We start from the raw sequence: 11,596 nt of genomic DNA on the forward strand, positions 1-11,596 counted from the left end.
TGACTTCATTGTATTAAAAATGATAACTGCATTACAGATTGAAAACCCAAATGCTGGGTGAAAAGAAACTGTTGTCATTAATTATTATTATTTTAACAGTTCAATGAAATATAATATTTTCTTCTCAGTCACACTGAATTGGATGGAAAATCTCAGACAGCAAAACCATTTCTCAATGCTCTGTCTATGACTGGTTTTTAAATTTGTGACTCAGACAAAAAAGAGACTTTTTTTTCCATCAAAAGCTATTGGAAACACTTTTACTGAGATTATTTTTGGTGACAGCATAAACATTTCTGAGGTATCAGGTTAAAGGATTAAAGACATTTCTGAAACTGCAACATTGTGGACACAGAGTGAAAATTTTTTCTTGTAACGGATCATGTGTAAAACATAAAACATTAACTTATTTAAGTCAACCTTATTTCACATGATAGTTTCATTTATTTTTTGTTTGAACACTGAATCAAAACAGTTTTACAGCATGACAAATATGAATAGCAAAACTTCAAACAAGGATTTTTTTTTAAACTAATCATATTTTTTCCATTCATTTAATCATGGATTCTAATATGTTCCTATTTAGGAATGTCGCCAAATGAAGTATTTAAAAATTCTAATTATGAAGAAGTCTGGCATTGGTTCGAAAAGGTGTGAAGTAGCTTTACAGCTTTGAACAGATGCATACCCATAGTACGCGTAGTTTGAAGCTCGCCTGCAGCAGGCATGCCATTCATATTGGTTCATAGTTTGGCTGAATAGTAAAGGTGACGGGAGTGAGAAGACGCATCCTGTCATGCCATGAAATGTATTTATAGAAAGAAGTTTGTCTCCCTGGGTTCAAGTGTAATGCCGTAACAGATTGGGCAGTGCTTACCAAGGTACTCACAAAGCATATTTTAGCCCTGTACAGCTCCACAAATTAGCACAATTCACTTAGGTTGATGCCACACCGTACATCATTTCTATTTCTAATACAAAGTTGAATTTCCAATATGGTAGAAGAGGTTGTTGTTGAGTAGTAGGTTGTTGTCATGTCCCCGCAGTGCCGATAGTGGTGCTGTGAGGAGTCTGTCGTGGACTGAACTAAATGCCCCAGCAGCCTTTTACTTCTAATGTTTGTCGTGGGTACACTATGTCTAAATGCATAAGTTTGCTGAGTTGAGTGGTTTAGGATTAGAAAAAGGAATAATTTCCTTAAAATATCGAGCATCGACGCAGATCTGATCTACCTGATTATATTAGGTATTTCCACAGTCAATACGGAGTGAACACCTTATACAGCCAATATCAATTGAAGGTAAGTGCAACTGTTCTTCAGCCTGGATCTCGCTTATCGGGTATACGGGCTGCGAGTGGACTGGCTAAGCACAAAAGCTACTCTAATTCTGGGGATTTCAAGCTTGGGAAGGCCGCGGTTTCGTTTTTCTGCTTGCTGTTACGATTGCTTGGTCAATACGTAGTTCTAATGAGTGAAACCATTTACGCAGAACTTTGTGTAACTTAATTCCATAATGAACGATTCTTCGGTTTTTCTTAAAAATAAAAAACATTATTTAGCTGTATTGCTACATTACGAGCCGTGTTTTTGTTGGCCTGTTTTAACGGGCCTTTTGCGCCTCCACAGCCTTTGTTTGTGGCAGTATTAACTGCTATTAGTTAAAGTAAAACTAGAATTCAAAAATAGTTATTGCGCATATATACCTAAATATTTATTTTTTGTATGTTAATCTCTTAAATTAAAAGTGGAATTTAGTTACTTGATATGTTTGTTTCCGTTTCCTGGCTACCGCTACTTTGTGTTTTTAGCATTCAGTGCTAACGGCTTGGCTAGCAACAGCCTATCATCTAGGATAGCTTATCAATAAGTTTAATTTATGTAAGCTACGTAGATCCTATTAGCAATATTACTCGTGAGTCGTTAATATTTGTACCGACTGTTACGCGGTTATTTTTTGCGTTGTTCATACTAGGTGAAATCGATCGTTTGACAATTATGAGCACTTAAATTCGTATGCTGCTAGCCTACATATTTTATTTTTAAGCTTGAAAGTTAGCAAGCTACGTAGCCAGCAAGCTGTGCTAAAGTTTGCTCTTACACTTCATATGAAGTATTTCTACAGTTAGTTGTCTCAGTAATAAACTAACTAAACTAGTGAGATGCACTGAGCTGAATTCAACGATAAATTACGTTAATAAACGTTATTGCTACTAAGTTGTTATACAAGTGGCGCCTTCTAAGTAATAACTGGTGCAGCTAATACCCTCCTAATAAACTAGTGCTCAGTGTTTTGTCCACTGGTATAGCTTTCAGAATTTCCATGACTTTTTGGACCCATCTGTCGTCCGCTTCTTTGGGCGAGCGCAGAAGGAGTGACGCCACATAATTGCAAATATGACACTTGGACAAATGTATTAACTCGCCAAAATAAGTGTTTTATCATGGCACGCCACAGTTTAGATCAAGCCACTTTAATCTTGCTGAGAAGATGAGTCAAATGATGGACACATACAGACATCTGAAGTCCACCAATGCCGTGAACAGGCACCACATCTGTCAAAGTAATACACTTTTGGTTTTGGTCAAAATATTGTAAACGTCCTCCACTTTGCTGGGGAAATAGCACTTAAATGTATTAAGCATGAGCGAGTGAGTATGTCACAATGGTGTTTTGTGACAGCAGTTCACTTTTGTGTCTTGTGAACCCATAGTTAATCTATGACCATGTGGAAAACAGTACCTAATCTATCTTGTGATTCTAATCAAACATTAAGCCAGTCAGCAAATGTGGCGTTATTACTGAGAGAGAAACCAATCCCTTAACCATTGGCATAAAGTTTGATCCGTAAACCAACAGGGTTCCGTAACTGTATTCCTTTGGGCAAAGTTGTTTTCGCTGTTTTGAAATTGGTTGTTTTAACCCCCCAGAATATTACCGCTAATCTTCTGGCATTCACAGTCAGGGTTTGTGTGACTTGTTTATATTTTGAGCTGTTCATTGTGTCAAACATGATGTCAGCCGAACACGCAGTTATATTAACGTCACACTTTGCCTTGGCTTTTCCCATCAGCTGATGTTCTCAAGGACAAGAGTCACGTGATGTATGAAGGCAAACACATACACTTCTCGGAGGTGGACAATAAGCCATTGTGCTCCTACAGCCCCAAGCTCTGCAAACAACGCAGACTCAATGGCTATGCCTTCTGTATTCGGCATGTATTAGAGGACAAGACTGCTCCCTTCAAGCAATGTGAATATGTGGCCAAGTACAACAGTCAGCGATGCACCAACCCCATCCCTAAATCTGAGGACCGCAGGTGAGTGAACGTGTGTGTGTGTGTGTGTGTGTGTGTGTGTGTGTGTGTGTGTGTGAGAGTGAAATCTGTGTTCCATTTGCAGTGACCTAATGGACACCAGAGCCTTGTATGGCAAGCTGTAGATTAGGACAGGATTATACATTAAGGGTTAGATGTGCTGGAGAATTGGTACGAAATATCTTCGTGTAGAAATGGACTAACATGCCGCCAGGGGAAGCTGAAGGTATTTATTAGGTTGTTTCATGGCTCTTTGCTTATCCAGACATTTTTGACAGAAAGTTACCTGTCGATAGCTACTTCGAGACATAGATTTTCAGTATTAACTATGCTAATGTCACAAATTTCGTCTCCCTAGATACTGTAACAGCCACCTGCAAGTGCTTGGCTTTATCCCCAAAAAGGAGCGGAAGAAGAAGCACGATGCGTTGGAGGAGCTACGCTCGCGGCCGCACCTGGAGTCCGTGGCCCTCAACATTACTGTGCCCTCACTGACTCTAAAGACCTCAAACGGCCTGGACGAGCTGCCCCCCTCCCCGCCCTGTGCCCGCCTGTTGCCCGCCCAGGACGGGGAGCTGTTGGACCCCTTTGCTTTTTACGAGGAGGACACGGACGGGGAAGAGAGCCTGAGCCGAAAAGCCTCGGTCGTCAAGAAGAAGCTGCAGAGCCGCCTGGGCCAGAGGCTCCAGCAGCACGACACGGAGCTTCTTCAGGCCGCCAGCGAGCACTTTAGCCCCTCCTCTTCCTCGATGCCCAGCCAACAGCCACCCTCCCCTCTCACGCCCCACGTTGCCCCGCAACCAGCGGGTCACCTACAGCACCCCCAACACACCAGCCTACCCTCTTATGTTCTCCAGGGGCCACAACAGATATGCAAGCCAGCACCACCTCAGACAGGCTCCTTCGTGTCGCCTGGGCCCCCCGCCAGTTCGACCCCCAGTCAGGTACAGTCCTCTGGTCACCCCCCCTGCAGGAAAGCGGGTCCTCAGACTGCCATTTCTCAGCCATCTGCCACCCCGGGCTGCGCCACGCAGCACCACAACCACGTGCTGGTGATGCGTCCTGCCACCTTCACGCCACCGCCCGCCTGCCTGGGGAGGCTGGAGCGACTGGTTCAGCTCTGTGCTCAGAGACACCGTGACCACGGGGACCTCTTCCCTCATCTAGGTGCCGCTCTGATTTTTCATACACCCTAGACCACTGTAGAGTTAGCGTCTCACAGCTGAAATTTTGTCTTAAAGGGGGAAACTGAAAACACGGTTGTTTCTGATAGAAAATCTTATTGTCTCATGTAATTACTTGAGTTGTGACAACTATAAGCAAAGTCCTCTACCCCTCCTGAAAAACAGGAGTGTGAATATGACTTTGTAAAGAGGGGAAATTCCAGAAAGTTCCAGACATGGCCTAGTTAATTAAATAGTGTTGGCTTAAAAGATGAAGTCATTGCAACCTCTAAACAAGTTAGAATTCTCGTAGGACAGAACAGCCTTGTTTAGTGCCGTGTGTGTTTGGAATGCAGAGTTACGAAATCAGAAACTTGTTTCGAATGACAAGTTGACTGTTTTCATTGGGCTGTGCACTGCTCTTGTGTTGCATGGTAACATTTTAACATTTTTAGTTGTAACTCGCCGTGACCTAGTGATACAGTAGACGGACTCAGAGTCTTGAAAATGATACCTTGAAAACAGTGACCTGAACCAAGGCAACTGTGTGCTAACGTAATGTCTCTAAAGGGTTGGACTGGTCTGAGGACAGCGCAGAGGATGACGACGAGGTCGAGGAGCGGATACCCCCCTTTCATTACTCCGGAAGTCTGCTGGATGGCACCTCGCAAGACCAGTAAGCAAATTTGTAGAAATAGTCCCACGAAAACCGAATACCATTTGTCTGCACGCTTTCAAACACGAGAAGAAGTAGGAGCCTATCCGCGTTCTCCTCGACGGGCTTTCTAGAAATGCAGTTCGGACAGTGTGAGATTTTGCCGTTTGCCCTTTCGCCCACAGCTCACTGGAAGATGCGGGCGTCTGTCGGAGGTCGCGGCTGCTTCGCCTCTGCTCGTACCTGAAGGAGAAATACAAGCATCTCTGCAGGCAGGAGAGAGCAGCCATGCGGCAGAAGCGATACCCCTACGCCTTCCGCAAAGCCCTGCTGCACGCGGCGAGCAAAGACCCAGACTGCACTGGCCAGCTGCTGCAGGAGCTCTGCAAGCTCTCCCGCACCTCCACCAGGTAACACCTGTACACCACACAGTGTCCTCACTCATCACACGCCAGGTAACACCTGTACACCACACAGTGTCCTCACTCATCACACGCCAGGTAACACCTGTACACCACACAGTGTCCTCACTCATCACACACCAGGTAACACCTGTACACCACACAGTGTCCTCACTCATCACACGCCAGGTAACACCTGTACACCACACAGTGTCCTCATCACACGCCAGGTAACACCTGTACACCACACAGTGTCCTCACTCATCACACGCCAGGTAACACCTGTACATCACACAGTGTCCTCACTCATCACACGCCAGGTAACACCTGTACATCACACAGTGTCCTCACTCATCACACGCCAGGTAACACCTGTACACCACACAGTGTCCTCACTCATCACACGCCAGGTAACACCTGTACACCACGCAGGGTCCTCACTCATCACACGCCAGGTAACACCTGTACACCACACAGTGTCCGCATGCATCACACGCCAGGTAACACCCGTGCTCTGAGCGTGTGTGTTCTGACGGTCATGTTTGTATAAGGATATGCGGCGTATGTTATGTTGTTAAGAATTAGCCCTTAAGAAGTGTTCTGTGAGTCTTGGACTTGTGTGTGTGTGTATGTGTGTAATTAATGTCTGGTGTGTGTGTGTGTGTGTGTGTATGTGTGTATGTAATTAATGTCTGGTGTGTGTGTGTGTAATTAATGTCTGGTGTGTGTGTGTTTTCTCAGCAGAACCTCAGCGACACAGAAGGAGCCAGAGACTGTTCTGTGTACGAGCAGCATAAAGGGCCAAACCTGCAACAACAGAGCTCTGCCATTCACACGACACTGCTTCCAGCGTATCCTTTCTACACACACACACACACACACACACACACACACACACACACACACACACACACACGCTCATACAGCCTCTCTCACACATGCACTGCTTCCAGCATATCCTTCCTGTACACGGACACACACACACACACACACACACACTCATGCAGTCTCTCTCTCACACACACAGACACACACACGCGCGCGCATGCTCACACACATTCTTTCTCTCCCTCTCACACACACACACACGCACACAGCTTCCAGCATGTCCTTCCTGTACAAGTGCACAAGCACACGCACACATTCTCTTCCCCCCACACACACACACACAAACACGTACTCATACAGTCTCCCACACACACACACACACAAACATACAAACCCCGACCATGTAACACAGATCGGTCTGAGTTGGTTAAAACTGAGGACACGTGTTGTCTGACATGCTGCTGTCTTTGCTCTCTGCTGGAGGGAGCAGGAGTAGTTGTAGAGCCTGTCCGCACGCACGCGTGTGTGTTTCAGGGTGTTTCCTTCACGGTTTCCTGTGCAGACATCCTGCTGAATCGCTCCCAACAGCTCTTCTCCAGCTGCACGGCCAAGTTTGCCGACGGCCAGCAGTGCTCCGTCCCCGTCTTCGACATCACTCACCAGACACCGCTCTGCGACGAACACGCCAAGAAAATGGTGAGCTTAGCGGATTAGCTCGCCCTGTGCTCGTTTGGTTCATTCTGCTGCACGGTGCTAATTGCTAACTGCTGTCATGTCAGAGGAATAATGACAGCACACAGTGGTGTGAATGCGGTGTAACATCTGGTTTTTTTTTTTTTTTTATGGGATGTGCACAGAAAAATATGTGTAATTGAAACAATACATGAAAACTTACTCCCTCCACATATTATTTTTCTACCATTTGATCTGTGTTGATATTGTGCCTTTAGATTGCAGGTGATAAAACTGATAATTGTTTGGTTGGCATTGATGCGTAACCTGTGTGTGTGTGTGTGTGTGTGTGTGTGTCTGTGTGTGTTTGCCGCAGGATAATTTCCTGCGCGGGGACGGGAACCGGAGAGTTCAGCACCAGCAGCAGCCTCAGCAGAGAAAGCCCCGGAAAAAGACCAAGCCGCCGGCGCTCACGAAGAAACACAAGAAGAAGAGGAGGAGAGGACCGCGCAGGCCACAGAAGCCCATCCCCCCCGCCCTGCCCCAGGGCAACCTGGGCATGCCCACCAGCCTGGTACTGCCCGCCCACGCCACCAGCATCAGGTGGGTCTTACCTACATCATGCCACCTCTCTCAAGGCGACAAATCAGCGAGTGCCAAGCTTGACTGGCACATTGGTAGGCTGCATTGGCGCGTGTAATCAGAATGACGTGAGATGGGTGTGATGTGTGAGACGGGCTTTGATGAGAACACGATGAGAGTGCGTCCGGTTTTCTCCACTCTGTCTTTCCTGGTTTTTCAGATTAGCGCGTCCAGTCCGTGGCCTTTTGAGTTCAAACGCTCATTGTTGATAACGTTTTGTCTTTCCGTCAGGAGTCCTTCGACGCCAGAGCTCAGCGCAGATGAGCTTCCCGATGACATCACCAATGACATCGCGGACATTCCGAACGACCTGGAGCTGAACCAGGAGGATTTCTCCGATGTGCTGCCCAGACTCCCAGATGACCTGCAGGACTTTGACCTGTTTGAAGGTATTTCCAGACCAGTTTTTATTGGTTTTGAAGGTAATTCCAGACCAGTTCATATTGGTTTTGTCTATGGTTGTCGGCCATTCTTTGCCAGGATATATTTAATTTGGAGAATTTAGTCACAGGAAATAGAAGGTCTGGGTCAGATTTGTATGAAGAATAATGTCTGTGTCTGTGTGTGTGTGTGTCTGTGTGTGTGTGTGTGTGTGTGTGTGTGTGTGCGTGTGCAGGTAAGAATGGGGAGTTGTTGCCCACCACAGAGGAGGCGGAGGAGTTGGTGCGGGCGTTACAGGCCATGGGTTCCTACCCAGACTCCCTGGTGTGCCTGAGCTCCATGGGTGAGTTGGCGTCGGCTGACGGCGTGGACCACCGGGGCATGGCAGTGTTCGCCGGCTCGGCGGTCCAGGCGGGCAGCATGGGAGACTTGCTGAACGGCCGGATCGCCGCGGAGAACTTTTCCGGCATGGAGCTGGAGGAGAACCTGCTGCAGTCGGCCGGAGACCACTTCACGCCCTCGCCGCAGCCCCCCCCGCCGCCGCACCCTCCTCCGCCGGGACACGGCCTGACCTCTTCCGCACCCCCCGCAAACCCCCCGAGCGCCCTGACGGAACGAACGTTTCCCCGCAGCCAGCCGACGCACGGGCTGACTAAACCCGACGCGCCCCACCCGTCGCCGCCCGGCAGCCACTACGGCAGCGAGCACGTGCCATCCCCCTACAGTGACCACATGTCCTCCCCCCACACTGGATCCTTCCAGAATGAAAGCCCCCTCCTGCTGGAGGTGCCTCTGAGTGGGGTGCCCGCTCCTCCCCGTACCTCCTGGAACAACCTGCCCCTGTCTCTGGCCGACCCCACGCAGTTTGGCAACCTCCTCATGCCGGAGGGACACCTCATTTCCACCTCCCTGTCCACGCCCCCCTCCACCACGCACTCTGTCACCCTCCAGCCCACGGCTGCCCTCTCAGTACTGCCCCAGAGTAGCCTTACGGGACTGACCCCTCCCCCGGCGCCCTCCCTCTCGCCCTCCTCCTCCTCCTCCCCCCGCGACCTCCTGATCTCCGCTCAGCCCAAACTACAGCTCCCGCAATTCAGCGCTGCCTTCGGCCACCAGTTGGCTTCGCACAGTGGCATTCCCAAGGACGTGCAGCCTAGTCACAGCTCCACGGCGCCCCCCACTGGATTCAGCATCGCCACTGCCACCGCAGCAAGTGCCAATTGTGTAACGCCCCCTTTTCCTAACAGCGACTGAGAACAGAGCCATGCGTAAATCAGCAGTGGACCCACTGACACTCATTCATGTGAACACACAAAGCCACAGGGTTCACTTACCAGAAATATGCTGTCATCTGCCAACATATTTGGCTTGATCTTAGGAAACAAATTCTCCCGGTTATTGCCCAAAAGGCTGGCCTGCTGAAATATCGGCATGCACTGTTTTGTGGTTAGCAAATTCCCGAGATTCTTTGGTATTACCCTAAACCGTATGGTTATGATATTATAATAATCATGTATTAAGGCTAGCAAACAGTAATTGGCGGGAGTATATAGTCAGTGCAATAGAAATCCAAAAGCACCGTGTGTGGGTCCACTGGGCTGGCGTGTGTGTGCGAGAAACCTTTGGGTCTCGGCCGTTAGGAGAACGGCGTGGGGGGGGGCAGGGGGGGCCAGACGGGTGGCGCTGGGGTGGGGGCACGCGTGGCTGTTGAGAGAGAAGCTGTTCTCACTCTGGGACTGACAGTGCAAACAGTTTTTCTTTTTTCTTCTTCTTTTTTTTTTTTTTTTTTACAGAATTCAATGAAAAGCCTCAATAAGCAAACCCCCTTCTTTTGTTCCACTGGTACCCACTGATTTACCATTAGTGTCTTACTTCCATCACCATCATCATCATCATCATCATGTCATGTCCCCTTCCCGCATTCACACGCAGAGATTCTGATCACGATCATGTCTGTGCCACATACATTAAGACAGATACCAGCTCGGTCTTACTGTCACTTTAGTCAGTGGAGAATTGATAGGAGTCTATTGTAATAACCGCCCGATGGACGTTTTTATTATCGTGAAGGATTGGTCCAACGCCTCAAAAACTTACGACAGCGAATTCGCTAAACTCCTTTTAATCAGCTGTTTTTATATGGCAGTGTACATATTTAACCTTTTATTGGTTTGTGCAGAGAGTCAACGGAAGCATGACCTAATGTGGGCGGTGCAGACTCCTCCGAGGTTGCCTCCTATAGACACTTGAAGGTTAAATCTGGTTTGTCTAAGCAATAAATTCATTGTCACAGTCTCTCTCACCATCGTATGGAAAAGCATTCTATCAGTCTCCACCATGTACTTAACCAAGAACTCGACCAAAAACTACTCGCCTGTGCTAGACTGACAGTGCTGGGTTTGTGAAGGTCTGCTTTCTAATCAACTTTTTTTGTTTTCCAAATAAGGCTGAACTGTTATATGACACGAAAGGATTTAGATGACGAAGATCACGTGAAATTCAGGACAAAAAAACAAACAAACACTGATTCAAGAAGTAAAAGACAGAGAAAACCAATAGCTTTCTCCCAGAGAACCAATGAAGTATACAGAGAGAGAGCATCCTAGCCAAACACACGTGAGCACAAATGTCCACTTCTCTCTTGGTGCTTAAGAGGTTTTAAGCATGAAAAGGCTTTTAGAGATGCTTATGTCTTGGAAATGTGGGACTTTTTTTTTTTTTAAATTAAGAACCTCTCAAAACCGAAAGTGTCTCCCATCGGTGAGAAATTAACTTTCACAAACAGTCTTTTCATAGACAAAGCTCTTTTTAACTGCCAACTGCTGATTCCATGTTCACGTCAGGTTTCAGGCCTACGATGCACTGTACACTGGTCGTCAACACAAGCCCTCAGCTACATGCTTTTTCTGAGTTACCCAACCCCCCTTTTTTGGTGGGTGAGGCCAGGGGGGAAAAATGATGTCACAATTCATGCAATTGTTTTTTTTTTTTTTTCCTGAACTGTTATTAAACTACAACAGTAAAAAGGCTTCGGGTAGAATTTTAGGGAGAAAGATGATTACATATGTTCTTAAGCATTACATATATTTATAGAGTAGCAGTCTCTCTATATTGGGTTGTATTGGTGAGTTCAGTTGAGTGGCAATGAACTGAACATGAGGTAATCAAAAGGAAAAGAGAAGACAGGATCTGCATTTTGTTGTCATTTACAAAAAGAGTGGAACCCGTGTTTTGTGGAGTAATCTTTGTCACCAGTTTTAATGGCTATCAAAAATTCTCGTGATTTTTTTTTTTTTTCACTTTAAAAGTTAAATGATTGATGTTTGTGTCTTCTTGTCATTTATCTGAATCAGAGAAAAGACTATGGGTATGTTTGACAGTACTTTTGATAGCTATTAAACGTGAACCACCGGTTTCTGCGTCCAGATCCGGACTGATGGCATGTGTAGAACTCCCTGGATGTGTTCAGACCTAATCGACTGAAGTAGCTTGTGCCCAAAGTTTAGGTGAATTCCAGTTCAGCATTTAAACAGGAAAA

The 11,596-nt window shown here is 46.9% G+C and overlaps 1 protein-coding gene across 1 annotated transcript; it reads left to right on the forward strand.

Annotated features, from left to right (window-relative positions):
• The first annotated feature begins 1,214 nt into the window (after positions 1–1,214).
• Positions 1,215–9,703, forward strand: ino80da (INO80 complex subunit Da). Its single transcript, XM_030785796.1, has 10 exons — positions 1,215–1,300; positions 3,073–3,319; positions 3,675–4,483; positions 5,050–5,155; positions 5,320–5,544; positions 6,277–6,386; positions 6,926–7,059; positions 7,412–7,638; positions 7,909–8,066; positions 8,294–9,703. The coding sequence occupies exons 2-10, from the start codon at positions 3,102–3,104 to the stop codon at positions 9,310–9,312; spliced, it is 3,006 nt and encodes a 1,001-aa protein (XP_030641656.1). The 5' UTR covers positions 1,215–1,300; positions 3,073–3,101; the 3' UTR covers positions 9,313–9,703.
• The last annotated feature ends 1,893 nt before the right edge of the window (positions 9,704–11,596 follow it).

Source organism: Chanos chanos, chromosome 10 (assembly GCF_902362185.1).
Source record: "Chanos chanos chromosome 10, fChaCha1.1, whole genome shotgun sequence".
Lineage (NCBI taxonomy): Eukaryota > Metazoa > Chordata > Actinopteri > Gonorynchiformes > Chanidae > Chanos > Chanos chanos.

Excerpts from the sequence above, each read along its gene's own strand:
- ino80da (XM_030785796.1), top strand. The coding sequence starts at position 3,102 with ATGTATGAAGGCAAACACATACACTTCTCGGAGGTGGACAATAAGCCA. Across the intron at positions 4,484-5,049 it reads GGACCTCTTCCCTCATCTAG|GGTTGGACTGGTCTGAGGAC; the intron begins GTGCCGCTCTGA and ends ATGTCTCTAAAG. Across the intron at positions 7,639-7,908 it reads GCCCACGCCACCAGCATCAG|GAGTCCTTCGACGCCAGAGC; the intron begins GTGGGTCTTACC and ends TCTTTCCGTCAG.